Source organism: Myodes glareolus, chromosome 4, assembly GCF_982192425.1.
Source record: "Myodes glareolus chromosome 4, mMyoGla1.1, whole genome shotgun sequence".
Lineage (NCBI taxonomy): Eukaryota > Metazoa > Chordata > Mammalia > Rodentia > Cricetidae > Myodes > Myodes glareolus.
Window position 1 is genome coordinate 14,052,555 of NC_142029.1, and position 27,687 is coordinate 14,080,241.

The 27,687-nt window shown below is 49.6% G+C and overlaps 2 protein-coding genes across 5 annotated transcripts in view; both read right to left on the bottom strand.

Moving 5' to 3' along the window:
* Positions 1-5,534: 5,534 nt before the first annotated feature.
* Cspg5 (chondroitin sulfate proteoglycan 5) lies at positions 5,535-19,410 on the bottom strand. Of its 3 annotated transcripts, XM_085688897.2 has the most exons (6): positions 19,225-19,410; positions 17,534-18,641; positions 14,262-14,450; positions 12,087-12,243; positions 5,920-6,051; positions 5,535-5,747 (listed from the first exon to the last, which is right to left on the bottom strand). In XM_085688897.2, exons 1-6 carry the CDS (start codon positions 19,319-19,321, stop codon positions 5,730-5,732), a joined length of 1,701 nt encoding a protein of 566 aa, XP_085545023.2. In that variant the 5' UTR covers positions 19,322-19,410; the 3' UTR covers positions 5,535-5,729. The 3 variants fall into 3 exon arrangements, with proteins under 3 accessions (XP_085545023.2, XP_085545022.2, XP_085545024.2); XM_085688896.2 differs by having other exon boundaries at positions 5,535-6,051; positions 19,225-19,400; XM_085688898.2 differs by having other exon boundaries at positions 5,535-6,051; positions 12,168-12,243; positions 19,225-19,383.
* Positions 19,411-25,229: 5,819 nt separating this feature from the next.
* The window catches only part of Smarcc1 (SWI/SNF related BAF chromatin remodeling complex subunit C1), a 116,296-nt gene continuing 113,838 nt past the window's right edge, over positions 25,230-27,687 (bottom strand). For both annotated transcript variants that reach the window (XM_085688895.2, XM_048424312.3), the window contains exon 28: positions 25,230-27,538. In XM_085688895.2, coding sequence (XP_085545021.1) covers positions 27,447-27,538 — 92 coding nt within the window. In that variant the 3' untranslated portion in view covers positions 25,230-27,446. The remainder of the gene's footprint in view (positions 27,539-27,687) is intronic.

Consider the following 27,687-nt stretch of genomic DNA (forward strand, 5'->3'; position numbering starts at 1 on the left):
TATGCTCCCACAGTGTGAAACCACTCCACCCACTCAGGAAGTAAGGAGGCAGCTGTTTTCGGAGCCACTCCAGGCTGCCTGTGCCTTGAACAGAAGGTCTTACAGACACCTCAGGCCTGGGCAGCCCCCACACACTGCACACTGCCATCCTTGACCTCTTCCAGGGCCCTGCCCAGCCTGCAACTTGAACAACTTTCTCTCTCTCTCTCTCTCTCTCTCTCCCTCCCTCCCTCCCTCCCTTTATTCCTTCCTTTCTCTCTTTCTCTCTTTTCTGATGGGGAAAACCTTGTTAGCCAATTATCTTTAAGAGGTTATTTCTACACTTTCTTCCTTCCTTTCTTCTTTTTTTTTTTTTTGCTTTTTTTTTGTAATTTTATTAAATTATAAAAAGTTTCCATTTACGCCCCTCCTCCCAACACCCTCCCACTCCCCCCCTTCCTTTCTTCTTTTCTCTCTTGCTTTCTTTCTTTCTCTTCTCTCTTCCTTCCTTCCCTTCCCTTCCTTCCTTCCTTTCTCCCTCCCTCCTTTCCTTCTTTTTCTTTTCTTTTCTTTTTTTCTTTTTTGAGTTAGGGTCTCATTATGTAGCCCTGGATGTCCTAGGACTCACTATGCAGCCCAGGCTGGCCTTGAGCTATAGATATCCACCTGCCTCTACCTCCACAGTGCTGGGACTAAAGATGCGCACTTCATTCACAACACTTTAAACAGAGAAAGACCACAAATCTGGCTGCCTCGGGCAATGGGAGGTTTACACAGCAAAGAGATTGCATACTGCCAGAATAATTTTAAGTACACCAGTGGATTTTTGTTTGTTTGTTTTTTTTTTTGAATAGCTGTTACCCAGGATGTTCCTGCCCACTGGACAGAATTACGGTTTTTGCTAACAGGAGCACAGAGGACTTAATGGCAGACCGGGACTTCAGGGTGGTTGTGACTCCAGGCTTCCTGCTTGAGCTGCCTGTTAGAAGTTTGTCTTTTCTAAGGAATGGGGCTTGCTGTAAGTTGTCTCTGCCTTATGGGACTGAAGTCTAATGGCTGGGTAGACCTGTAGAACAGACAATCACATCCTGGTATCCTAAATTTTCTTATGTCCAGATGGCCTGGGTAGCAGACTACCGATTTTTGAGGTGCTTTGGAGACAGTGTCCCTTTAGCTGAATTCTAGAGTGACCTCATGTCTCCTAAGCTAACTGATTAGTATGTCCTTTATAACATCAGTTCCATCACTTTGAGCTGCTTTTCCATCAAGCACTGGGATTATAGGTCCACACTGCTTGTCCTGGCCTTTTGTGTGTGTGCCTGAGCCCTGAACTTGGGTCCTCATGCCGGCACGGCCAGCACTTTACCACAGAGTCATCTCCCCAACTCCAGACTGTCTGTTAAAGATTATTACTATTATTGTGTACTTGTATGTGTCCATGATAAAAGTATGTGGGCAACTGTGGAGGTCAGAGGACAACTTGGTGGGGCTGGTTCCCTACTTCCACCTTTGTGTGGGTTTTGGAAACTGTACCCATGTGACCAGGCTTGTCCAGGAAGCTCTGTTACTGGGTGGGCAAGCTCCCTGGCCTTTCCTTAGGGAAAGATTCAGGCCAGGCTCCAGGGCGGGATGGGGAGAACAATGAGGAGGTCACGCTGTCTGAAAACTCCAGGGTGACGAGAGGCTGTCCCAAGAGTTAAGTAACCTCTGTACGGGGGCACAGGGTGCACAGAGAGGGCGCTGGCCGTCCTGTGGCTCACAATCACTGAGCAACACAAAAACCCTGGCACGAGAGAAGGCAGGACCAGATAGAAATCAATACATCCGACTCCAACACTCAGTCCCTTTTTGCCAAAGAGACTCCTGGCAGCATGCGGTGACCCTCCCGAACAGGCCTCTACTGTTTCCTGCTCTCCCTTCAGTCTGGGTTTTCCTAGCCCTCCCGAGGACACAGCCAGGTCTTTGAGACACATTTCCTAATACGGTCGTGGGAAAAGCACAACACAACACAGTACTTACAGAGTCTGGATTTGATTCACAAGGTTCTTTTGCAGATAGCTCCCCTTCATCAACCCACTTTTTTTTTTTTTTCGTGACAGAATCCAGAGGTGTTTAGCTTCGAAGGGAAGGCCCTCTGGTTCAGAGAATATTCCAGAAATCCCATGCAAGCCACACCAACTGCCCCCCACAGCCCAATTAGATAAGAAAAATAAATGGTCAAGAAATTGTCTCATACAGTATGCAGCGCTATCCGACAGCAAACTGGAGACTTTGTGGAACTCCATCTGGGCAGGAGTTCAAGCTGGGAACACAGAACTTCTGTGGCTGGTCAATAGGAGACGAGGTCATGGGACCAACTCTTCCTCTATACACAGAAAGACACACAGATATCTGACAAACATCAAAGAGCAAACAGGGTACGATTGAGATACTAGCTGCTATCCAGGAAGGACAGGAACCCAGACAGGACATACCCTTTAGATCATAATGGGGGCTGGCAGAACCCACAGGGTGGTTGGGATTAGTGGTTGCATGCAGCATCTACCAAAGGTAGAGTGTGGTCGTCATTATCCGTCTGGGGCGGCGACCCCAGAGGACAGTCCCTGAAGGTTAAGAAGTTTTCAAAGGTAACCAGCCTTGCTTAGTCTGCTGGGTGTCGGTGGTTTCTAAAACAATTATCGTAGCCAGGCAGGGGCAGCAGTGTTGGCCTTTAATCTCAGCCCTAGCACTCAGTAGAGGTAGATGGGTCTCTGAGTCCAAGGCCAGCCTGGTCTACAGAGTGAATTCCAGGATGGCCAGAGCTACACAGAGAGACCTTGTCTCAAAAAACCAAAAACCAAATCCAAAACCAAAACAAAACAAAACCATCCACAGTATATAATGTGATCCCAGAATTCCAGCCCCACTTGGCACCTCACAGAAGCAATCAAAAAGTCAGGAAGGAGCCCTCCCAGGTCTGCAGATGTGCTAATGGGCTTTCAAATGTCCACCATGAAATCAAATATCAGGCTAGGTGTGGCCGTGCACTTTAGTCCCAGCACTTGTTTTTGTATGTTTGTGTTTATTGTGAGAAAAGGCCTGCCTCTGCCTCCTGAGTGCTGGGACTAAAGGCGTGCACCGCCACCGCTGCTGCCGCCACCAGCAGCTGCACCCGGTGCTCTGTAGATACTAGAAAAGCGTTCTACCAACTACATCCCCAGTCCCGAGACCAGGACTTCCAATCCAGCATGGGCTACATGAGACCCTGTCTCAGAACAAATTGAACAGAAGGCAGGGGCAGGCAGATCTCTGAGAGTTCGAGGCCAGCTCCAGGACAGCGAGGGCTACACAGAGAAACCCTGTCTCAAAAAACCATGTTTCCTCGTCTACAAAGTCTACTTGATTTTGTTGATTTTCAGTGTCTGTGCTTGTTGAAGTAAAAAACCAACTTGCAGCAGTTGCTTCCCTTCCCTTTCCGCCATGCAGGTTCTAGGGAAGACACTCAGATGGTCTGGCTTAGCAGCAAGCACCTTTACCCACTGAGCCATCTCACCGGCCCCTCAAGGACTACTTTCAATCTCTGTTCCAAACTCTTCCTACACAGATGCACTGTGCTATTTGTGTCTATTTCTCGGGAGTTTCTCTGCGTGTGTGGTGTGTACACATGGATGTGGACGCTCACCTATTTGCCAGGCACAGTTAATGGCCGTCCGTCTTCCTCATCACCTTATTTTTTAAGACAGGGTCTCTCAGGGAGCCTAGAACTCATTGTTTTCTGCTAGACTTGCTGGCCAGTTTGCCTCTGGGACTCAGTCTCCTGGCACTGGGGTTGCGGAAGTGCTGCTATGCCTAGCTTCTTACCTGGGTGGCGGGATCTGAACTTGGGTCTTCCTGTTTGTGCAGCAAGCACTTTGCCCACTGAGCTCAACTTAGGAAATTGAGACCTTGTTCATTTCTCATGAAGATTCATGGCGTGTATCACTATACCACTCAGTGCAAACACTTAATCCTTACTTATGAAAGAATATTCTTTTTGTTGTTCAGTTTGTTTTATGGAGACAGGGTCTCATTACATAGCCTAGGCCAGCCTGGAAATACCCTGGCCTCCCTGAGTGCTAGGATTACAGGCATGTGCCATTATACATGGTCCTTTTTTTTTTTTTTTAATTAGGGTCTCACTATGTAGCCCTGGCTATCTGGAATGCATTAGTAGACCATTCTGGCCTGGAACTCACATAGATCCACCTGCTTCTGCTTCCTGAGGGCTGGGATTACAGGTGTATGTTCCTATGCCTGACTATACATGATCTTTAACAGTAGATGAGACAAGAATTATGGATTAAATTGTGCTTCCCCCTAAAAAGGTGTTGATCTTCAGCCTCCTAAGTAATGGTAGTTGGAGAAAAGGCTTTTGAAGGGCTAGTTAGGGATAAATGCCATATTCAGAGAGAGCCCTGTTCCAGCTGAACCTGTCCTTAAAAGAACAGGAAGAGTCAGGTGTGTAGTCAGACATGCTTGTAATCCCAGCACTTGGGAGCTAGGAGAGGGAAGATTAGGAGTTAAAAGTCAACCGTAGGAGGTTTCTGACACCCTACCTCAAAAAACAAACCCAAAGGATATGAATGACATTTCCTTCCATTGCTAAAATTCCTTGGTGGGGGTTGTAAGCAAAGTCTGTCCTTCCTTCTAAGACCCAAAGACAAACCAAGGCACAGTCCCTTCAAAGTTTGCTTTGGGAACCCAGTGAGGTTTTGGGGCTTACCTAGAGAGCACAGGTTACTCACTGGAGTGCGGGCATCTCCCCCACAAAGGCTGCACGGGAGTCTTTACCCAGCAGGAACGGTGACTTTCCCACACACTGGTGTGGATGGAGCCCCCACCTCTAGTCCCCACCTCCGTCTATACTCTAGCCTCCCCCTGAGGCTGTGTGCAATTAGAGCGGAGCTGCATACAGCAGGCAAAAGGAAGCCTCTCTATTCCGGGTGTAGAGAGTCAAGGGGCCCAGCTGCGGGCACCCTTTCCTAGCGGTCACAGCTGAACTCCCTAAGATAGGGGCTGTTTGGCTTCGAGGATGGTCCTGCACTACACCCTCTTTCCATGCAGGTTTCTCAAGATGGCCCAGTGAGGATGCAGAGAACACAGTCTTAGGAAAGTCAGGGGAAAAGGCCTCAGTAGAAACCAATCCTTCTGACACCTTCATCCCCAGAACTGTGAAAAATGCATGCTCTGTCCGTTTACTAGGGCAGCCTGAGACGATGTGTCACCATTACCAAGATTTCAAATACTAAAGTTTAAAAAAGAGTGTTTATTGTATGTGTGTAAGCATTGTGTTTGCATGCATGCATGTGCACCATAAACATACCTGGTGCTGGAAGAGGCCAGAGGAGGGCGTCCAATACTGTGGAACCCGAATTGCAGATGGGTGTGTGTGTGCGCGCGCACGCGCGCATGTGTTGCGTCGCTGGCCCTCTGCCAACCTCTCCAGCCCAATCTCAAGCATCTGTGGATACACACCTTTCATGAGAGGGGGAAAACAATGAGCAGGTAGGAGACACCATGACACTAAGAAAGTGGACAACTTTTTAAAAAGTTTTATTTCAAGAACCTTGATTTTTTAACTGGTATTCCAAAAAAAGGTGGGTCAAAGTACAAAAAAAAGTCAGTTGAGTGACAGCGAGGTTTGGAAACCCCAGCTGCAGAAGCAACGCACAGACAGCACAGACAAAACGATCCAATCTTCTATGCAATCCTGCTCAGTTTCTTTGCTTATTTTAAGTGTTTTTCCCCTCCTACAAAACACATCAGAGCATGCCATGAGATCAGAAAAAGAAAAACTTAACAAGTGGTTACGAGAAGCCAACTGTGTACAAGAGGAGACAATGGTCCTTCCCTCCCCCACCCCCCTCTCCTCTCCTCTCCTCTCGCTCGGGTTCAGGTTAAGTTATTCTGGAGACAGTTCACCTCCAAGTCAGCTTGGTCACCTTTGCCACCCTCAAGTTTGGGTGACATGGAGTTCTGGATGTTAAAGGACTCCTCCTCCTTCAGGCAGGACTTGAGAGCTTCCTGGATTTTGTGGGGAGCATTGGGGTCATCCTAGAAGAGGAGAAAGTTGGGGGGTTACCGGGAAGGAAGGCAGCAGGTAGAAGGACCAAACGATCACATCAGGTTTTCCTAGCTGGCTAAGAGCAGAGCCGAGCTCGCCAGACTGGAATAAAGTGAGCTGGGCCTGAGGGGCTGGCGAGCAGCAGCCGGGGAGGAAAGTCACCCTCGTGAAGGTCACCTCAGCACTAGGGAGCTGGAAGTGGGAAAATCAGGAATTCAGAGCTAGCCTTGGCCATATAACAAGTTCAAGACCAGCCTGTACTATGTGAATTCTGTCTCAAAAGCAAACAGGCAGGCAGACACAAGTAATCAGATTATGAAAATTTTACTTCAGGCCATTCATCTTTTCTCACAAAGAGAGACGAGGAAAAAAAAAAACTGGTTCATTTATTTATTTGTTTGTTTGTGGGCAGAGACTTACTAAATAGTCCTGGCTGGCCTGGAACTCATTATATAGACCAAACTAGCCTTGAACTCACAAATATCTGAGTGCTGGGATTAAAAACATGCACTGCCATAACTGGCCATTTCTTTTGTAAAGATTTTCCCAGAAAAGATCAATTTTATTATTATTTTTGGTTATGTGTATGTGTGTTTGTCTCTGTGTGGGTATGTGTGCCTGAGGCTGCGGCACCAGCCAGAGGGCTCAGGGTCTCCTAAAGCTAGAGTTAATGGCAGTTGTGAGCTGCCTGATGTGGGTGCTAGGGAATGAAACTCGAGTCTTCTGTAAGGGCAGCAAGTGTTCTCAACCCCTGAACTATCTCTCCAGACCAGGAAACGGGTCCTTTTATACTTGGCCAAGGATCCAAAGTCTCTTGTGTGTAAGTGTTCTCATCAAAAGCCCTTGTAAGAGAAGATGGCTCATCAGTGAACATTCCCAGCAGGACACACCAAGACTATGGTTTCATATGACTTCTCCACATAGCCAACTAGAGGTTAAAAACTGCATGGAGACACTAACTTAGAAGGGGCTTGCTCAACCCAAGCCCCGGTAAATCCAGCCACCTTGGGTGCCTCCCACACTCTATGTTGGCCCATATGTAAGATGAGGGTTCAGAAGTCACTTTGGAGGTACATCTGTGCCCAGAATAGGCACCTGACCTTGGCTGTATTTGCCCATTAAGGGTTTACAGGAAGCCCCCACACCTGCACAAGCCTCCAACTCCACTGTAAGTTCTCAGAGGGCTGCCATGGCAATACCTGCCCCATTCCCATAAAGACCACTGATGACTGTCAGTGTGATTTCTCAGCACCACTGTCTCTGATGCCCCAAACAGCCATTGTGAGTGCCCACACTGTTGATATAACAGCAGGCTCATGCTCATCAAGAAGGGTGGAGATGGGGCTGGAGAAGCAGTTCCATGGATAAGAGCACTCCAGTTGCTTCCAGAGGACCCAGATTCAGTTCCCAGCACCATATCACTCCAGTTCCAGAGGCTCCCACACTCTCTACCCTCCTTGGGCACCAGGCAAGCAGGCAGGTGGTCCACAAGAACGCACACATGCACATGCATCTATACTTTTCAAGGGAGAAGATGCTCATCTCATTAGATACCTTTTATTTTATTTATTTATTTGGTGGGTTGGTTTTTTGAGACAGGGTTTCTCTGGGATTAAAGTACTGGGATTAGAGGTGCATGCCACCACCTCCCTGGGGATTTCTTTTTGTTTTGTTTTGAGATAGAGTCTCACTGAGGCCCTGGTTGTCCTGGAACTCACTGTGACCAGACTGGCTCAAACTCACAGAGATCCTCCTATCTTTGCCTCTGCTTCCTCAGTGCTAGAACTGGAGGCAATTACTATCACCCCATATTAGTTTTTAAACAATACTTACTTAGCTATGGGCATGTGTCTGTGTGAGTGTATGCACACATGTGCCGCATGTCTGTGTGAGTGTATGCACATATGTACCACGTTTGCGCGAGCGTATGCACACATGTGCTGTACATGTCTGTGTGAGTGTATGCACATGTGACACATGTCTGTGTGTATGCACATGTGTGCTACATGTTTGTGTGAGTGTATGCACATGTGTCGCATGTCTTGTGTGACTGTGTGCACACACGTGCTACATGTGTCTGTGTTAGTAATGCACACATGTGCCACATGTATCTGTGTGAGTGTATGCACACATGTCCACATGTCTGTGATGGGCAGAGAAGGCACCAGGGCACTCATTTATTATTTTCCACCTATTCTTTGGAGGCAGGGGCCGAAGCCAGGCTCTCATTTTCTCAGCTAATCTGGAAGCCAGCAAGTCCCAGCCATCCTCCTGTCTCTGCCTACCTTGGAGCTGGGATTGTAGGTGTGCATGGACAGCCCAGCTTGCAATGGAGCACAGGGCTCAGAATTCCAATTCGCATGATTCCCGGGCCATCTCTCTAGTTCCCGTTTGTTTAAACCACTTAAAGTTAATTATTAGTACTATGTGTGTGTGGGTGCCATGGTACTCATGTGGAGGTCAGAGGACAACCTATGGGGGTTGGTTCTCTCTATCTACCATAAGGATTCCAGGGATCAAACTCAGATCATCAGGCTTAGTGGCAAGCACCTATGCTTGCTGACACATCTTAGTAACCCTATTTGGTTTTGAGACAGGGTCTCATGAAGCCCAAACTGGTTTTGAACTTAATTTAGCTACGATGAACTTAAGCTTCTAATAGTCTTATTTTTACCTTTCAGATTCCAGAATCACATCATGCTCAACTTCCTGAAAACAATTATTACTTTGCTTGTCTACTTATTTTTAAGTTTTTGAGGTAGGTTTTGTAGCTATGTAGCCCAGGCTGCCTGTGCACTTGCTATGTACCCAGGCTGACCTCATGATCCTTCTGCCTCAGCCTTTCCAAGCTCATTCTTGCTCTAGCCACTTTGTAAGTTCAAGACAGGGACAGGAGATACAGCTCAGTTGGTAGAGTGCTTGCTCAGCATGCAAGAGACTCTCCCCGCGATGCTCACCCCTCCAAAAATGTCTAAAAAGCCAAGAAAAACACTGTAAGGCCGACAGTCACCTCTCCTCTATAAGAACCTGGTTTCAGGTTCCTCGATAGACCCTCTCAAACTCATCACAGGCTCTCCAGGGGACATAGAGGGAAGAGAGCAATGGGTGACTTAGAGAGCTCTAACGTCACAAAGGTGGGGAGGCTACCCCCTCAAGGGCGCAGGAACTGCCAGCCAATGCTGGTGATTCAAGCCTCTGATTGATCCCAGTTACTTGGAGGGCTGGGGCAGGAGGATGGCAAATTCAAACTTAGTCTGAGCTACAGAGAAAACTGCCTTCTGGGCCACCGTATGAGAAAAGCAGATCCTAAGAGTGTGGAACAGAGGTACCCAAACAGGGATCTGGAATAAGCTATAAACATCCTGCAAAGAGAAGAAGGGAGGGAGTGTTTAAGCCAAGGTGGGTTTCCTTCAGTCCAGCTGTCTCTTCCAGAGCTGATCCTGGTAAGCCCAAGGTCACAGAAGCCACAGCAGATGGACCATCCGCCTTTGACTTGGCAGATGTACCTGGCCATGAGGGCACGGGACAGGCACTTGGCACACATCCCGAGAACCGCTGTGGATCCCCTATTCCCAGTGCTCCACCCCAGCCATATGGGCACTCTATGCCCACGGGTATGTGGACTCAGCCTGGGCCCTCACAGGTCCAGATGCAAACCTCTAGGGAAAGGGCAGCAGGCTGTGCATCACCGCATAGCGCAAGCGCAGTCTGGAAAGCAGGAAAGATGTAAGGAGGAGACAAAGTACTAAAGGGGATTATGGGGAAAACCGGATGAGCAGAACTCTGGGGAACCCCTCAGACCTTCAGAGGACCCATCTGTCCCCCTCAATTAGACTGGTAAGGAATAGGGCAGCTGAGGGCTGGGCAGTTTGCCTGTGGGTTTCAGGTGACATCATTCAATCTGTCCACCTGGACCACCTGACATGTTCTCCAACCTCCTCCCCGATGATGGTCTTCAGGAGGGCTGCGCAGCCACACAGACTGAGCCTGTGGCACAGGAGACCCTCACCTTAGTTCAGAGGAGTGGATGAAGGAAAAGACACTGAAAACTGACGCTGCCCAAAGCAGTGGAGATCTTAAATTTTGAAATCTTTTTAGAGTATGACACACAGAGTTTATGGCAAGAGTAGGAAGATGATCAACTCACTCTTCTAGAAATGAAATAACCCTTTAGTAAACTCTGCAAAACCGGGCTTGTGAGGCTCTGTGGGTAATGATTGCTGCCAAGCCCGATGGGCTGCATTTGATCCCTGGACCTCACAGGGTTGGAGGAGAACTGGCTCCCTCATGTTATTCTCTTGACCTGCACAGTGAGATGACAGACATGCACCCATACACATGCAGAAAGAGATGCTCCTGATGCAAGATGCAAGCTAAGGGGAGGACGGTGTGTGTGTGTACACAGTGTGCATGTGCATGTAAGAGACTCCCTGGATGGTGGAGCCAGGAGATGTTAATGGCTTGGTCCTACCGCTTCCCTGAGGGCTGGCCAACTGCTGTGTCAGCCAGGCCCACAGCCCTTCTTAGGCAGGTCCAAGGCAGCTGACCTGCTCTCTGCTCTGTTTCCAAAGCTGGGTCTCAACGTGACCTCTCCACAGAGTTCAGCCAAGAACCAGTCTTGCGCAGACTCATGCAGACACGAAGCTCTAGGAGGAGCTGTTCCTTCACCGTCCCTTTCAGAGGGGAAGGGAGTCAGTAACTGTGAAGCTGCCAGAAGCAAACCTTCCTGAGGGCATTTGCACTGCTAGGTCGGAGCAACTCCATATTGGTCACATCTGCTGCACCATCATACAACATGGCAGGTCAAATAGAGGAGCCAGAGAGCCTGCCCACACCATCATCCTCCAATGATCCATAAACCCTGACTGAACATACTTCACAGACTAAGCCATCTTTCCAGGCCTGTTGTTGTTTGTTTGTTTATCGAGACAGGATCTTAATATGTAGTCCAAGTTGATCTCTCTCTTTTCCAGACAAGGTCTCAAGTGCTGACTGAACTCCTAACAACCCCCCTGCCTCAGTTCCCCAGTGCTGGGACCACACTGAGGCAGCATAGTCAGCTTCAGATAGAAACATTCCTAACTTGCTGGAGGGGTCTCTGGACAGAATGGGTCTAGACCACTAAGGAGGAAAGAGCCCTGACTCCCCAAAGCCTAACCAAAAAGCTTTTCAACCCTCTGCTTCAAAGCCATCGCTCAGGCGAGCACCATGGGTAGTTCCCGCACCTGTGTAACTGGGGTCTCTACACAAATGCGCTCACCTGGAAGCATGGAGCCGGCAAATCCTCGGATCTAGACGTGCAATAATTTGGTCTGGATGGTTCCCACTTTATTTTTAAAGTTCTCCGATAGTACCCAACCCTGTTCAGGCTGGCCAATTAGCCAGTGTCTTCAGAATATGGCCCATAGTGACCTATTTTACTGTTGGGCTTTAACTGATATTATGAACTTATCCTTCCAAAAACAGAATTGCAAGCCAGGCAAGGTATACACTCCTGTAATCACAACATCAGGAGTTCAAACCCACTGTTGGCTACATAGCAAGTTGGAGGCCAGCTTGTGCTACCTGAGACCCTGTCTCAACTCTAGCTCCCCTCAATCCCCCAAAAATGTCAGTCATGGCGGTGGCTCATGCTTACAATTCCAGGAATTGGGAGATGGAAATAGGAGAATCCACTACAAATTCAATGCTAGTCAGTGACATAGTATGCCAAGGGGCAGTCACCATTAGCTTCAGGGACCACCAGGAAATTCCCCAGCAATGCAATGAAAAAGACAATGATCGACTTCTAAAGTAAAGGACAGGTGAAGATTAAATCATAAGCCATTCTAGAAGATTCCAGTACCTATAACTTGGCCTGCCTGAGAAGTGATACCCAGGAATGCTCAGTCCCACCTTCCCTGCCCCACTGGGTTGCCCTAAGCTGACTTCAAAGCTGTTGGAGACTTCCTACTCTGAGCTAGGGTAGGGGGACCAGCCAGAGGCAGAGGCATGCAAAAGGGGGGATGTGAAGAAGACCAGTTACCTGACAGACAATGCTATCATAGTGAGCCAAGGCACGGGCATGGGGGGAGGAGACACAGGGAGTGTCGCAAAGTTTCCTTACATTTGGATGAGAGCCCTCAGCAATGGTGGAGAGGGAGAAGTTATCGTTGTGGAGTTCAGATGGGGTCCGGAATTTGCTGGAAGGACAGAAGGAAGAAGGGAGAAAGTCAAGTGATTAAGGCAAACTGCAGTAGTAGCAGCAATGCCTCAGCTTCACCGCCAAATACTGTATTACACCATCAATAGAGTAAGGCGCACCAGGACTTGACCGGCCACTGGGAACAAACTTCAGCCACTTAAACCAATCCAATTCTTTCTTATCCCCTGGGATTTTTAATATTTGACGTAGCGCACTGAGACTTTGAAAGAACTGCCAATGATATGAACAACTATGACCGTGTTTGTGCACGCCAGGCAATGACAACTGCACTGAGACAGCCATCTGGCCAACAGCGATTGTACGATGCCAGCAACTGTAAGACACAATCCAATTTCAGAGATGCTAATATGTGAGAAGAAATATGTATCTTAGAACCAATAAATGTCAGCAGTATCTGCAGGGGTGAGTGCACACAGTACCCTCAGAGCAGTGACTCCCCTTCTCAGGCACCCACCATCATCAGCTGCCCCCACCGAAGCGGCCCCATGTCCCTGCTCCCTACACACCATTGCTTTAGTCTAGCCATGGAATGAAGAGTCAAGGGTCCTGGCTTGTGTCCCTTTGGAGTGTTCACGGGCACAGATTTATGTCCCTGCCTCAATGCACAGGGACAATGGAGGAGGGGCCCTTTCAGCCCCAGGGCGGTTAGCTGGAAGGTCATGGGGCTGCCGAGTCTGAACAGGAGCAACAGATGGTGTTTTGTCTTTTTCTCAGGACCCAGGGAAAGTCCTTCGGTCACAGTCTCTGGAGGGAGTCTCAGGCCAGTGGGATCCGTATGGGGAGAGATGAAAGGCCAGTGATACAAAAACTGCCTCTTGGGTCCCGAGGAAGCCAGTGGCTCATCTTCTCCTTTTGAGACTTTCCAGACACTTTGAAAAGGGTTTTTATTTTGCTCAGTGACCAGAGGGCTCTTTTCCTAGTGCATAAGGTCACGTTTGAGTGTTCAAGGGATGGGTTTCCACGGTAAATGTGGGTCAACTCTCAGAGGCACAGCCAAAACGAGATCCTGCATCCTGTGTGGTCTGTAAACACAAGAGTTAACTCCAACCTCATCACTGCTAAATTCTACTATGTTGGGAACAGGGGTTGACCAGCATTTGTGTGTGTGTATGTGCACCAGTGTGCATGAGCCTGCACACATGTATGCAAAATAGGCACAACTTCTCAAGAGTAAAATAGATTACACCTAAAGGGTGCAAGTGGCCAGTGAGCAGAGGGGCTACTGTAGATCAGCGCACACTCTCAAAAGATGAGCATGAACAATGACCCGGAGACTAAAGCATAGCTCCTGCTTTCAAGGGGTTAGCCTTTATCTTATTTTTTATTTATTTTTGAAAAGGGTCTCACGTAGCTCAGACTGGCTTCAACCTCCCTGAGTAGCTGAGGATGACCTTGGATTTCTGAGCCTCTAGCTTCTACCTTTCCTGAGTGCTGGGATACACCCCGTCCTCATGGTGAAAGGGATCAATGGCAGCTCTGAGCATTGGAGGCCAGCATCCTGTCAACTGAGCTAACTCCCTAACCTAAAAGGCGAGCTTTTCAAAGGTAATGCAGTGTGGCAGTAACATCTCTCTCCTCAGCATCCACTGAGGAGGAGCTGATATTAAACGACAGCAGGTTTGAAGGGGTTGAAATGACTCCATACTGATTTGTGAGCAAAATCTTTTCACTGACCACTGGGTGTCAAAGAACAGAGAAGCAGGTGCAGGCAGGGTGGGCAGAGTGAGTGCAGTCATTTACTTAGGGACATGGTGCATGCTAGAAGCCCTCTCTTTAGCACTCTTTCCTGGGATTCGGATGCTGGAATGTGGCTGGTTGATAGGTGTGCAGGCCCAGGGCTCTACCTGGTACATTTTACGTAGGAATAGATAAACTTGGGTGGACTTTTAGCCTGAGCCAAAAGGCTAGGGGACCGGTGCCAGAGACCCTCCTGGTAACAGCATCAGCTGGGGCTGGAGGTCTCCGGCTGACAAGGGCTGCCAGGGACACACTTACTTGGTCCTTCGCAGCTTGGTATTCTCAGTCTTGAGCAGATAGAGCTTCTTGGCAAAGAACACAGTCATCATGAACAGGAGGAGCAGCACAAGGGCAGCTGAGCCCACAGCCACGCACATCACCTGGAAGTCGGTGATGATGGACTCACAGCGCATCCCCTTGTGCCAGATGTAGTCCTGAGTGTTACACCTACAGGGACACAGAGGGACTCAGATGACGGGGCAGGCAGGCTTAGCCACGGCAAGAGCCCTCCTCTGAAACCAACACTCAACTCAGTAGCCTGCTCTAAGGACAGACTATAGAACTGCAGCATCCCCAATCTGAGCAGACACAGCTGTTCTATGACATGGGCTAGGTGCTCCAAAGTCCGTGACAGAAACGAGGTGAGCAGAGCAGAGACACTGAAGGGAATCTCTGAGTTACAGGATTGTTAAGTGACAGGAGAGAAGAGAATCCTGGACTTTTGCCTTGCAGGGATTCCCAGAATTCTGCCTGTCCTGGCTCTGGGCGAAAGATGGCTGATGTGACTACTCAAGGTGAAATACTGGAACCTGCCTTGCACGCGGCAGCCTCTAGCCCATCCAGGTCACGTGACACTGAGAACTAAGGAGCTGACAGACACACAGAGATGGGTGGATATTCTCTTCTTACCCCTGCAGCCCCACAGGTTCTGCCCCTAAAGCTTCTTAGGACTGTGGGAACTATCCTGCCAGCACAGTGAGTGAGAATCACTCCCTTGGGGTGGGTTTTCGCCCTTTTGTTGAGTGACTTTCTCCTGCCCTTGGGGACATTCCCAGGCTCCAACTCTTCCAATGACATTGCTGTTTCCATGGGAACCAGGCTGCTTCAAAGAGGAAAGATGTGGAAGGATACAGAGGCAGGCAAAGGAGGGAGGACATGAACCCTGGGTGAATGACAGACTAGAAAAAGGGGTACAGAGATGGAATGATGCCCCAGCAAAGTGGCTCCTTCACATCTAGAACAGGGTGGGGAAATGTGCCTAATAATGAATTTCTGTGTTCCAACTGAAGCTCCCGGCAAAGGGAGGTACAGAAGATCTGTTTAAGGCTGCCAGGGATGCAGACCCCTCTGAGTGGGGGCCCTCTCACCCAGTGTTCTAGAAAAGTTCTGCCATAGCTCAGATCCTTTCCCTGCAGCGGGTCAGGGTAACGGAGACAAAGGCATGCTGCAGACGGCAAGGAAAGACTCAGCAGTCTCCTGTGAGTGGAATGTAAAATAGTATGCAAGCAGCCGCCAGGCCTGGGTGTGCAGGGCCGAAGTGGGAAGCGGGAGCCTGGGTAGCAAGGTCTGGGTGTGATCTTGGGACAGAAGCTAAGCAAGGGGGAATCGGTGTAGACCATGTGGAGAAGCCCTCCCGTTGGGGGAAACAGCCATGCAGACTAGCTAGGAGGACAATCTTTCTCTTACTGGAGAATTCCCCAATAGGACCAGGAGTTCTGGGCACTTCCACAGTTCTCCAAAGGCAGCCAGAGCTCCAGACTTCCCACAGTGGTGGGAAGCTCGCTTTGAAGGTAAAAATGTCAGGCCCCCAGTAGGATGAAAGATGATTTTGCAGACACTCTGCTGTCGCCAGCCTGAAAACATCCCTTCTAGTTCCCCCAGACTAAAGACAGAACAAGCTCACAGGGTCTTCTACACTTTTGGTGGTCTTTAACTGGCAAATTCCTTACAATGCCCCACAATTTCTTCTCTTTCTTTTTTGAGTCAGGATCTCACTGAGCCCCGGGTGGCTTCAGACTCGCTATGTAGCTGAGGCTGGCCTTGAACTGTTTCTTTTGTCTCTGCCTTGCAAATGCTAGGATTACAGTCAATGGTTACTATGTTCCTCCATCACCATAAAATTTTGATCAAGGAAATTACTCTTGGGAATGACTGGACAACTCCAACCAAAACCATGGAGTCACATCCGGTGTGGATGATCCTAGTGCCATGACCATCTAGGAAATGACGTCAGAGCTGGAGATTGAGCTGTGACGCCAAGGCACTACAGCCAAAACTGAAGAACAAAGGAAGGAAAAGAAACACGGAAGCATTTAACAGAGAGCCACGTCTGGGTATGGCTCAGGCATGTGATTCCAGCACTTGGGAAGTAGAAGCGGGGATTCAGGAGCTCAAGGCTAGCCTTGGCTGCACAGGGAGTTTCAGGCCAGCCTGGTCTACAGAAGACCTTGTCTTTTAAAAACAGTAAGGAAGGGCTGAGCATGGGGGTGTCCACCTAAACCCCAGCACTGGGAGGCAGAGACAGGCAGAGCTCTGTGAATTCGAGACCAGCCTGTTCTACAGAGTGAGTTCCAGGATAGCCAGGGCTACACAGAGAAACCCTGTCTCAAAATAAATAAATAAATAAATGAAAACAAGAGCTCTGTGGAGACCAGAATGCTCGTCAGAGGTCTGGTGAGAACAAGACTGCACCTCCCCACTTAAAGAACCGCCCAGCCCACCCTTGACTGCACGATCCTTCCACAAGGAATGGTTTCCCATCAGGCAACTGTCCCTGTGAAGGCATTCCCAGAGGTGAGGGACTGGGAAACCCCTGGTGAGGTGTGGGATCTGTGGCATCAGACGAGGTCCTTAGGGACATAAAATTCTTTTCTTTGAAAACATTATGGACTTACTATCCCACAAAAGACAGTCACCAAGGGAAGAAAGCCACCACCCCAAATCAAGAACATCCAGACGGGAAGATTCAGCTGGACTTCACCGGTGTGTGGCTGCTCAAGGTGTTGCCCTAGGACTGCACTCTAACTCTCCATACCTGTGCCTGCTTCAGAGGAACCTGGCTATCTGGCCAAACACAGACAGCTTGGCAGGAGCACTGGGCAGCCATCTTAACTTCCCAGAAGGGTTCCAGGTGTGTTTCATCTACTAGAATGGCTACTTTCCTAAGCTTTTGGAGAAACCCCTTCACTTTGCCTTTAAGGTTGAGTGGCTGGGCCCAGGACACAGTGCTTAGAGGATTTATGAAATATTATATCTGAGGACTTTGTTCTGATGGCAAGATCACAAGTAGCCTTTTTTTTTTTTTGAGGGGGGGAGCAGGGAGTATGTAGGCCATGTTGGCTTCAAATTCACAATTTTCCTGCCTTGGCCTCCCCAGTGTTGAGGTTACAGGTGTGTACTCAACATGCTGGGAATCCTGTGAATGTATCTCCTCTGGGAAGTGATGCCTTTCAAATCCTCCCCTTTGCTGAGGCTCCCCCATCTACGCTGCTCAGACTTTACCAGCCCCGGAACACCTGCCACTCCCTTACCTGCAGAAAGCCCCTATGTTCTCCACCAGGTAGCACTGGCCGCCATTGTGACAGTAACTTGGGAAGAGGTCACACACTGACCGGCAGGAGCCATTGTGCTTGACAAAGCCAACTCGGCACTCTGTGCCATTTCCGCCTGAGGCCAGGTCCCTGCCAGGATCTCCTGGGCGGGGCCCGAGAGAGATGCTGCTGCCAGGGACCATCCCCAGAGTATGCTGTGGAGAAACGTCATGCCACCGGCTGGTGGGCTGTCCCGTCCCAGGCCCCACACCAGGCTTCTGGGAGGGCCGGAGGAGGTCATTCTCATCTTCCAGGTCTCCAGCTCCTACTGCATCTTTGTCATCCTCCTCTTCCTCTTCCTCCTCTTCCAGATCGTCATAGAAGGACGTGGTGGGGTAGAAATCAGACTCGTCAAAGGGGGTGAAGTCATCATATAAGTCAAGCAGGCTCCAGGAAGGGGTCTCTCCTTCGGCGTCAGGGTGACTGTCTGAGGCTCCTGGTGACCCTGGGAAGCTGCCCACGTCTGCACCATGACCCTCACTATCCAACCCTTCAAAGTAGTCGATGTCAATTATATCTGAGGTTGGATGGGTCTCTAGATCGCCTCGAAGGGGATAAGTGGGCTCTGACCTTTGAGGCTCAGGTGTGCTGCCTCCCAGGTTCAGCCAAATCTCCAAGGGCCTCTCCTTAGGGAGTTCAGAGATTGGGCTAGTCTTATCATGGGTAGTGGGGGAGGGAGGTCCACTGGCTTCAGTAGCCTCAGGGGTGGCAGGCGGCATTGTTGATGACCCAAGGGCCTCGACAGGAGCTTGGAGTGTAGCTGGGAGGGTCTGGGCGTCGCCACTGCCAGTCTCTGCAGTCACTCCACCCAGGCTTGGGCTATCTGTCTCCAGCCAGGCAATGCCAGTCACTGCAGCTGATGCCTCCTCCTCTGTTCCGACCCCACGGCCCACCGCAGCCAGCTCACTGCCAGGCGCTGTCCACGAGGTCTCATCCTCCCCAGCTGCTGGCAGGCCGGCTTCCTCCCGCGTGTCATTGGCACGCGGTTCCCATGCAAGGCCGCTCCTAACCAGCTCTTCAGCCTCGATCGCGCTGCCTGCTTCGCGTGCTGTGGGAGGGAGGGCGAGGGGTAGGGTGTTAAGGTGGCGTGTTGGGGTGAGAAGGCTCTGAAAGACCCAGTAGACTAGGGTCCACCCTGGGACACTCCTTTGGTTTCCAAGGCCACGCCCCACTCCTAAGACCCGCCCCTGAGGCTACCTCCCAAGCCGGGGAAATACACCTTGCCTTTGGTTTCCCGCCCCAGACAACGCCCGCAGTCTGAGAGGAGAGATCAGGGTAGTCCACCAACTCTGGCTCGTCCTAACCTCATCTTCGGGACCCCGCCCCGCCCACAAACCCCGCCCACAAATCTCACACAGGCCCCGCCCCTACCTTAAGACCCCACCCCCACCCTAGCCCACCCTGCCGTCTCCTCCCAGGCTACCGCCTGCTCCCCGCTGGCCTGTGTCCCCCCCCCCCAGGTCCTCTCCTCCTCCCGCGCCCCTTTCCCGCCCAGGTCCCCGGCTGCAGGCCAGACGGTGCCCCGCCCCCTTGTCACGGTTTGGGGACTCCACCTGGACCTGAAGGCAGCCAGCGAGAGCCCTGGCAGGGGTGGGGCGCGAGGGCTGGCTGGGGTCGCGGTGGGTACCTACCCGGCACAGCCCCAGCGATGAGGACCAGCGTGGCCCCCAGAAGCAGCAGCGCTGGCGGCGGCCCCCGACTCGGGCCCCCGCCTCCAGCTCGGCCCATCGCGCGGAGCCCCGGCCGCTGTGCGCGGTGCGCGCGGCTTGGCTGCGCCCTCGGCTTGCCCGGCCGCCGCGCCTGCAGCCCGTCTGCGGCCGCCTCAGCCCACGGTGGGCAGCATGAGGCGCCGCATGCCGCCGTCAGCCGCTGTCCTCCGCGCGCCGCGCCTCCCCGCCTCCCGCGCCGCCGCGGCCGCTTGCCGCTGCCGTGCTCGGCGCCGCCCCCACTCTGCCCGCCCCGCTGCACGTCGCGTTGACGCCGGCCCCTCTCGGTCCTCCTGGTCGGGGGGACAGGCAGACCCCTCTGGCGCGGGACACGCGGGGGGTGGCAGCGGAGCCGTGGGGGGAAGCCGACAGGTGCACGGGCGGGAGCCCGCAGGGCCGGCCTGCGCGGCCTGCGCTCCCGATGCTGAGCGCGCTCGGCCGCGGACCTCCGAGGAACCCACCCGCCACGCGCGCGCAGGGAGGCGGGGACGTCGCGGGCTCAGACTCCCGCAGGCTCGGGGCGGGGCTCGGAAGGGCCGCGGGGGGCGGAAGCCCGCGCCCCCCGAGTGGATAGCGGCGGGGCCCGGAGCACCGACTCTCGGGTTTCTGCGCCAACCCGGTGTTCTGGGTAGGCAAGGTTCTCCGGTCGGTCTCTTGAGTCTTCACGAGAGCAAGGCTAACGTCGACAGAACCTGGCAAGGAGGCGAATACGACGGCCTAGGCTCTAATCGGATCAGACCTAATCCGTCCACAGCCAAAGCCATTAGTTTAGATCTTGCCAACGTATTATTCGGGCAAGGGGTGAGACCCTCCCATTACTTTGACTTCGCCTTGCCTTCTCTAAATCCAGGGGGGACTGAGTCCTTTCCAGCTTTCCCAGGATGCACAGTTCCCCAGGTGACCTGTACTACCCAAACCCAGGTTCCTGGTTAGATCAAGGAGGTCTCACTCACAGACAGGTGCACATAGAACCCGGATTCACTGATTACTGGGATAGGGAAGGCAGAGCTATGATTTAGACACCTAGTAGTCCTTGCCTCCAAATGGCCTACTTCTTGATGTCTTATTATCGACCTAAATGATTATATTCAGCTCGGTCCAAGGACATGGGGCGACGCTGGTGTAGATGCTCTTATCTCTGTCAGATACCAAGTATGATCAAGAAGGACAGTCCATCATTTAATCTCTCTCACACGAATCTCCTAGTGGTGTTGCCTTTATTGAACACTCCTTTTCTCCCATCACAACTATGGCTGCAGCCTGTTTCCCCAGCCTGGAGTCCCCTCCAGGGTGGCAAACTTAGTGCCAGAAAAACTTGATTTCCTATTACCCTGCCTTCTGTGAGGTCTACACGTCCTGTTCAAGCAGTTAGGCCCTTATATCCTAATCAGTTCCTGGACCGGAGGTAGGCTCTGTAGGGCCCGTAGATGGCATCTATGGAGTGGCAACCAGCCACATCTGTCCCAGCTCCTTGAGTCTGGAGTTCCAGTCAAGAGGGAGCTGCTTCTGTCTTCCGTTCTTGGCTGGTAGTTGTCAAAAGTGAATGTTGGTGGAGGTACTTACATCCTTGTTCTGGGGCAAGTCTGTGTGCCAAGGGCCTGTGTGTGTGTCCCTTCATGTCTAGGCATGGTCACAATAGTCTTTTCTCATAGCAAAACACCAAGGGTTAGGGATAGCACCTGTCTAACAGAGACTTTAGGTTCAATTCCTAGTACCACAAAATAAATAATTGTGTTTGCTGGTAATGGTAGCTCATGCCTGTAATCCCTGTCTAGAACTAACTAATCAAATCCCTCTATCTACCCTTGCCTGTTTCCCATCTTTAACATATTTTGTTTAACCATCCTTTTAAATTCTGGTTTTTTGATCAGTAAAACAAACATATGGTACAACATGTGAAATATCTTATTCCTTAATTATCTTCTCCCCTCCCTGGAGATAAATCCTGTTCTCACTTAGTTCAATTGTGTGTGTTGCTGGAATTGAACCCAGCACGACAGAAAAGCGCTGTCAATGAGCTAGTTATCTAGCACCAGTTTGGGACTTACAAAAACCAACTGTTGACATTATGATCCTGCCTGGCCCTGAGAACAGAGTAATTAGGCAAAGCGTATAAATCGAATGAGAAAAAAAAAAAATCGTTCAGGGAGTGGTCTGTGTTGAGAAAGGCAAGATTCAGCACCAAATCTGCCTAACCGTGGAGTCAGCAGAGACTGCAGTGGGACAGGGTCTGGCATGTGTGTGTAAGAAGGTCGAGGAAGCTAAAGAGGTGAGAACCAGATGATGAAGCACTGGAGACAGCCCATCATGCCCCTGTTTGCATCCGTTCCATTTGAGACCTTTGTATGGCAGTGGTTTCAACGTGCCTGTTTCCTACTGGGGTTTGGTACCTTGCCAACAAAGCCAAGCCACAAGGACCACTGCCATGACTGCTGCACGCATCCTCACGTATGGAATAGAAAGACACTGGCTTCATATGGTGGCTGCTGTCACTACGCCCATTATACTGAACTAGGCAGAGTATGGGCTGGAGAGAGAACATCAGTTTGACTTTAAATCCTCAGTATAAACAGCAACACACTGAAATTTTGACTTTTCTTTTTAAAAAAACTATATTCATTGTAATATGGGGACTTTTTATTTCACCCTTTAAAGATTCATTTGCGTACATGGGTGTTTTGCCTGCATATACATGTATGTGCACCACACCTGTACCTGGTATCCAGGAACACAGAAGAGGACATCAGATGCCCTGGAACTGGAGTCACCATGTGGATGCTCTGTAAGAGCAAAGTGCTTGTAACCTGAGAAACTTCTCCAGACCCCCATTTCCTTTCTTAAATATCAGAAGAGTTCAGGATCCTGAAGCCCTATCTCCAACACAGCCCAACCTTCCACTGTCATCTGGTATTCAACGTTATATCCTACAGCCCCTTGACACGTCTCTCACAGCCCAGGTTGGCCTCAAACTTAATATAGAACTGATGACAGCCTTAAATTCCTAATCATCCTGCCTCTCTCTCCAAATTCAGGGATTACAAGTATGTCACTATGCCTAGCTGCTATTAGTAACCACAACAGAATGATCAGGTTTGGGGACAAACTTAGGTGTGTGTGGAGGGATAATGAGCTACTCCAACAGACCTACTAACACCATTCGTGGTAGAAAGGGAAGGGCTAAATAGCCTTTGTGTTGATATAACTCCATGTTGGAGTTGTTCTCATCTCAGAAGCAGGTGGTCATTCTGCTGGGCAACGGTTTGTCATCAGTTGGAAAGGGCTTTTGAATTTAGTAACTGACTCCAAAGCCAGGCCAGTTGTGAGAAAGCCAAAGAAGTAACCAACTAGAGTGCAGAAGAGATCTGCTGTCCCAGCAGGTGACTAGTACTTCTCACGAACCCTGTGGATACAGCCAAATAAGACGACTCAGAGCTGGGTGCAGTGGTACACAGGAGGTAGAGGCAGGAGGATCAGAAGTTGAAGGCTATTCTGTCATACAAGAGGACCCTCTGGATAGTACATGAAGCACACGAGATGCCATGTCCTGGGGATAGAATTCAGATTATACAGAATATTATAACAGTAAAAGTGAGCCAACATTGAATAAGGAATGCTACAGTACAGATGGCTACTGAAAGTCTGTCAGTGTGAAGGCCAAGACAGACAGACATCAGCCTGTCACAATCTCCGAGTGCTACTTCTGACCCCACAACTGCTCCATTGGGTAGAGCACTTAAAAAGATAGGCTGTTAGGCAACCAGAGTTGGAGATTTTTTTTTTTCTGTCAGACGCCTACAGGTGTGGTCACTACATTGTAAGCTATAGGTATTTTAGGGCAGTGATTTCTCCTCTTAAGGGTGAAGCTACTGCCAGCGCTGGATATGACTGCTCTCCATGAAGCTACAAGAGCATGCAAAAGCTTCTGGGGGCGTTAGTAAGGACACCTCCAACTTCCACACAGCAACCAGACAGGGACCTTTAACCCCTGGTTTCCCCAGGGGTCAGAACAGGACATGCTAGTCCTGGAGCAAGAATTGTAATTGGCTCACTGAATTTTCCCTCCCACCCTGGTATGGCTGTCCTCGAATTCTACAGATCGACTTGCCTCTGCCTACTGAGTGCTGGGATTGAAGGCATACACCACTGCATCCGGCTCCATTTAGTCATTCTTTTACTGCTCACTTGCCTGAGAAATCTGCTCCAAGTTCAGGATCAAGGCCCTTCCCCCACCTCACTATGTAGCCCTTCAGGGCTCAAAGCCATGCACCTGCCTCTGCCCTTTATGACAGACATGACTTCTAGGATTAATTGAGGGTGACCCCCCAGGATATCACATGAAGCACACCAGATGCTATATCCTGGGGATTGAATTCAGAATACCATACAGAAAATTATAGGTCACTCAGTTCAGATTAATTATCCCCCAGTTTTCTCCAGGAAAAATAATTTTTCTGAAGATAGGTGTTAGGTATAGCAGGTAGGTCTCAAACTTAGGGTCCTCCCGAGCTGTGATTACAGGCTTGTACCACCATACCTACAGGATAATTTCAATCTCTTTAAGAATGCTTGGCCCTATGTGAGATGTTACTTAACTGTTTATATTCTGGTTGCCAGGCCGGTACAGCCTTGATAGTTTATTTGCACCTGATTCCCTTGTATGCAAAGTTACAAAAGATCTCAAATTTTTATAGGATGAAATGTCCCGAGAGGGACCTGTGGAGAGTTCTGTACTACCACATCACCATTTTTATTCTTCTTCTCTCTCTCTTTTTTGTTGTTTCTCGAGACAGGGTTGCGCTGTAGCTTTGGAGCCTGTCCTGGAACTAGCTCTTGTAGACCAGGCTGGCTTCAAACTCAAGAGATCCTCCTGCCTCTGCCTCTCTAGTGCTGGAATTAAAGGCGTGTGCCATGACCACCCGGCCCACATCTTTTTAAGGGAAAAAAATTCAAGTCAGATGTGGCACATTTTTAATCCCAGTACTCGACGGGCAGGTGGATCTTCATTAGTGCAAGATCACCCTGGTCTACATAGTAAGTTGCAGGCTAGCCACGACTACATCGTGAGACACTATCTCAAAAATAAAATTAATATGTATTTCTGTATATATGTGTGCATACCAGTACACATGTGAAGGTGAGAGAACAACTTTTGGTAGTTCTCTTCAAATAAGTGGGTGGCCCAGGGGTTGAACTCATGTCATCAGGCTTGGTGGCAAGCACCTTTATAGGCTGATACACAATAGGTTTGAAAATTACTAATTTTAATGAATTTAGAGAAATTATACTAATAATTTGAGGAACACATGGAAGACTGATGGACCGCACATGGTCTTCTATAACTTAAAAGAAAAAAATTTAGACTTACTAAAAAGAAAAAGAATTCATGCTCAAATTTAGAAACCAGTCTCTGGTTAACTTGGATCAAGGATTAACTTTCTCCTGGAGACTGGAATCACGAGACCAGGCCGGCTTTAGCTCTTTGCCAGAGGCACCGTCCTGACTGAGCAGTTTGTGTTCACTTCACAGTGGACAAGAATTCTCTTACAATGCTTATGAACTTCTTTCCTTGCTGACACAGGGTTTGCAGCCGTGGTGCTCGGAATTGCCGTGTAGTAGTAGGTAATGTTCATGAAAGCTTACACTAGAAAGTCTGCTTCTAACCTGCACCCAACACTCCACCTCAGTAAACAAGACCTCTTTGGGGGCACACAAATGTTAGGTAACCCTGCATCTGGAGGACTGAAGGGGAAGGTATTCAAGTGGCTAAGACATTCAACTTTATGTTCAATCCTGAAGCACCTCGAATAGGATCAACTTAGTAGCCCTCAGACACGGAATTTTCTCCGTTAATCAAGACCACTTGAGGCTGAGTACTTAGGTTCTTTACAGGACATAGTATGAAATAAGTGGATGAACGCAGAGAGCGGGACTAGAATTCATAAATGGTATATCATTTATTCAATGAAAAAAGAGGAAAATTAAGCCATTTTCATTCATTTTCTCCCAAACTCTCAAAACTCCCTTCCCTCATTTAGAAATAAAACAAGAGGAAAAAAAAACAACAACAAAACAAAAAACCAAAAACAAACCCACACTGAGAGATACATTTGTACAAAAGCTACACAGCATCCCAGCCCGCCCCTCACAACATTGGATGGGTGTTATTACAGAAATGAACCCGACTGACAGACATGGAAAGAGCTGTGTTGAACTCAGGTTCTGTAGGTTACAAGCACTGCAAAAATATCTCCACTTGCATCTTTCAAACTGGAAAGTGATCACATAACAGACCTGAGGTTAGAAAGGACCACAGTGTGAACCAGAATCCCATTCTCCTTCTAGGACTCCGGGGGAAAGGCGAGCATTGGCGTGAGCTTCCTTTGGGAGAGAATGGAGGGAAGTAGGAAACCCTGGCCACTGTCAAAAGGCACTGGGGTCTTCCTGGAGGCAAATGAGTTAAGTAACCTCCCAAGGAACAAGCTCAGTTCCATTTTTCTACTTCAAGAGTCTAGAGTGCACACAAAAAGAAATAAGGTTTCCTTAGCTCTAGTACCCCAGGACTCAGACGGTGGCCAGGGCCACCTGTTAGAGGCAAACCTGAGGGTCTCAAAGGCAAATCTCAACTGTGGATTTCTGTGTTCTGACATGAAGGGTTCTAAGGTGTTATAGACACCGTCTACACCCTCTCATATGAAAAGCGTTAGAACATACACAGGAGGAAAAGACATTCATAAGATGTTCTACCTTGCACTCTCAATAATGAAACTGTCACTTAAAGGGAAGCTCTGGCAAAAACACCCTCTTGCTACTCATAGAAGGACAGAAGGGAGGGAAGGACAAGCCGATAAAACCATAACTATCAAATCACTCATCAGCAGGGGCAGATACAGGCTCAAATTAAGGCATTTTTGTGGCTCTTCCTCAGGATTGGTACCCTACCCTCCCAGTGTGAGCATCCCAAACCTTAAAGCCTAATGCTTCGGAGCCAAGTGAGGTCCTTGTGCCCTCAGCACAAGATGATGGAATGTGAGGGCTCAGAAAAAGGAGGTACAGGAAGCTGTTGAGCATGCCCCAATTTCTCACTGCCATTCTGAACCTCAGTACCGCTTCAAGAAATCCCACTCACCCTGGCTACAGCAAGAGGTAGTTTAGGGACATGGACCCCCCCGCCCCAGTCACTTAACCAAGTTCATGAGATTAAACATTTAGCACAACCTACTTATCTATTTTAATAAAGTTTTTATTTTTCCTTTCCTTTCTTGTAAGGGGAAGGTTTAGAAAGCACATATAAAGTTCAGCTCCACATGGAGGTGAGCTGAGAGGATGTGTGGGCTGGGCAGCTCCTAAGCTGTAGGAGAGCCTAGACCCTTCAACTTTCGTGTCAGTCTGGGAAAATGTAGGGGATGCCTCCCAAATTCCAGTCATTAAAGCTCACACTGCCCTTAGGAAAACGACCCTAGTTCTGACCCTGTAAATCTGCACAGAAACCCAGGATGGTGGTAAGGGAAGCTGGGCTCTCTGCTACTAGATACAGTGGTGTGTTCTTCCAGAAGAGTGGAGTCCTCCACAGTCCTCACTGGGGAATAAAATCAACAGGACACCTTCTTCCCCAGCTCCTCTCAGTCGGTTGCATTTACATGTGGCAAAAGCCTCAGAGACCTCACCAGCATGCTCAGATATGGAGAAATAAGGTCACTTTAATGCCTTAAGGTGTGTCCCTCTGTGGCTGTCTCCTGCCCATCACCACTTTTTTGGTTTCTATTAACTGAGGATGCTCTCCTTAAAAACGGGGAAGAAAGGATAGTAATTATAGAGAATTATCCACTGAAGCATAGACGAAACAAAAAGAGACATCGAATACTAATGCCAACAGGACCTGCAGATCAACTGCCAACACCTGCCACCCTGGGACAGGGGAGACACGGGTTACTTTTCAAATGACCAGGGGACACCAGTCACCACACTTCCCACTGTGTCAGCTAAGGACCTGACATGAGAAGTATCAGGGAGTGGAGAGACACGGGACTCATGTTTGGGGCTCTGAGGAAAAAAATAAATCCCAAAAGGAAACCAACGAAGCTGAGACACAAGTCTTGCCGTCCCCATTTCAGCTTGTGGTGGGTGTGGAGGCTCCTGCATCTTCAAGGCTAAGGAGTGGCCGAGGTTGGTGGGCCTGGAGCAGGAGGTGGAGGGACTCCGTCTGCAGATGGCGGCGGCTGCTGCTGTGGTGGAGGAGGATCTGCAAACACATTCAAGGTAACTGTCACTGCTGGAGAAAGGGAGGCTGGGAAAGAACCCATTCAATGGAAAGTGACAGGAAGGAGGCTTTTGTTGTTGTTTGTGGGGGTGGGGAGGATAAGGTTTTACTTGTAGCCTTGGCTGGTCTGG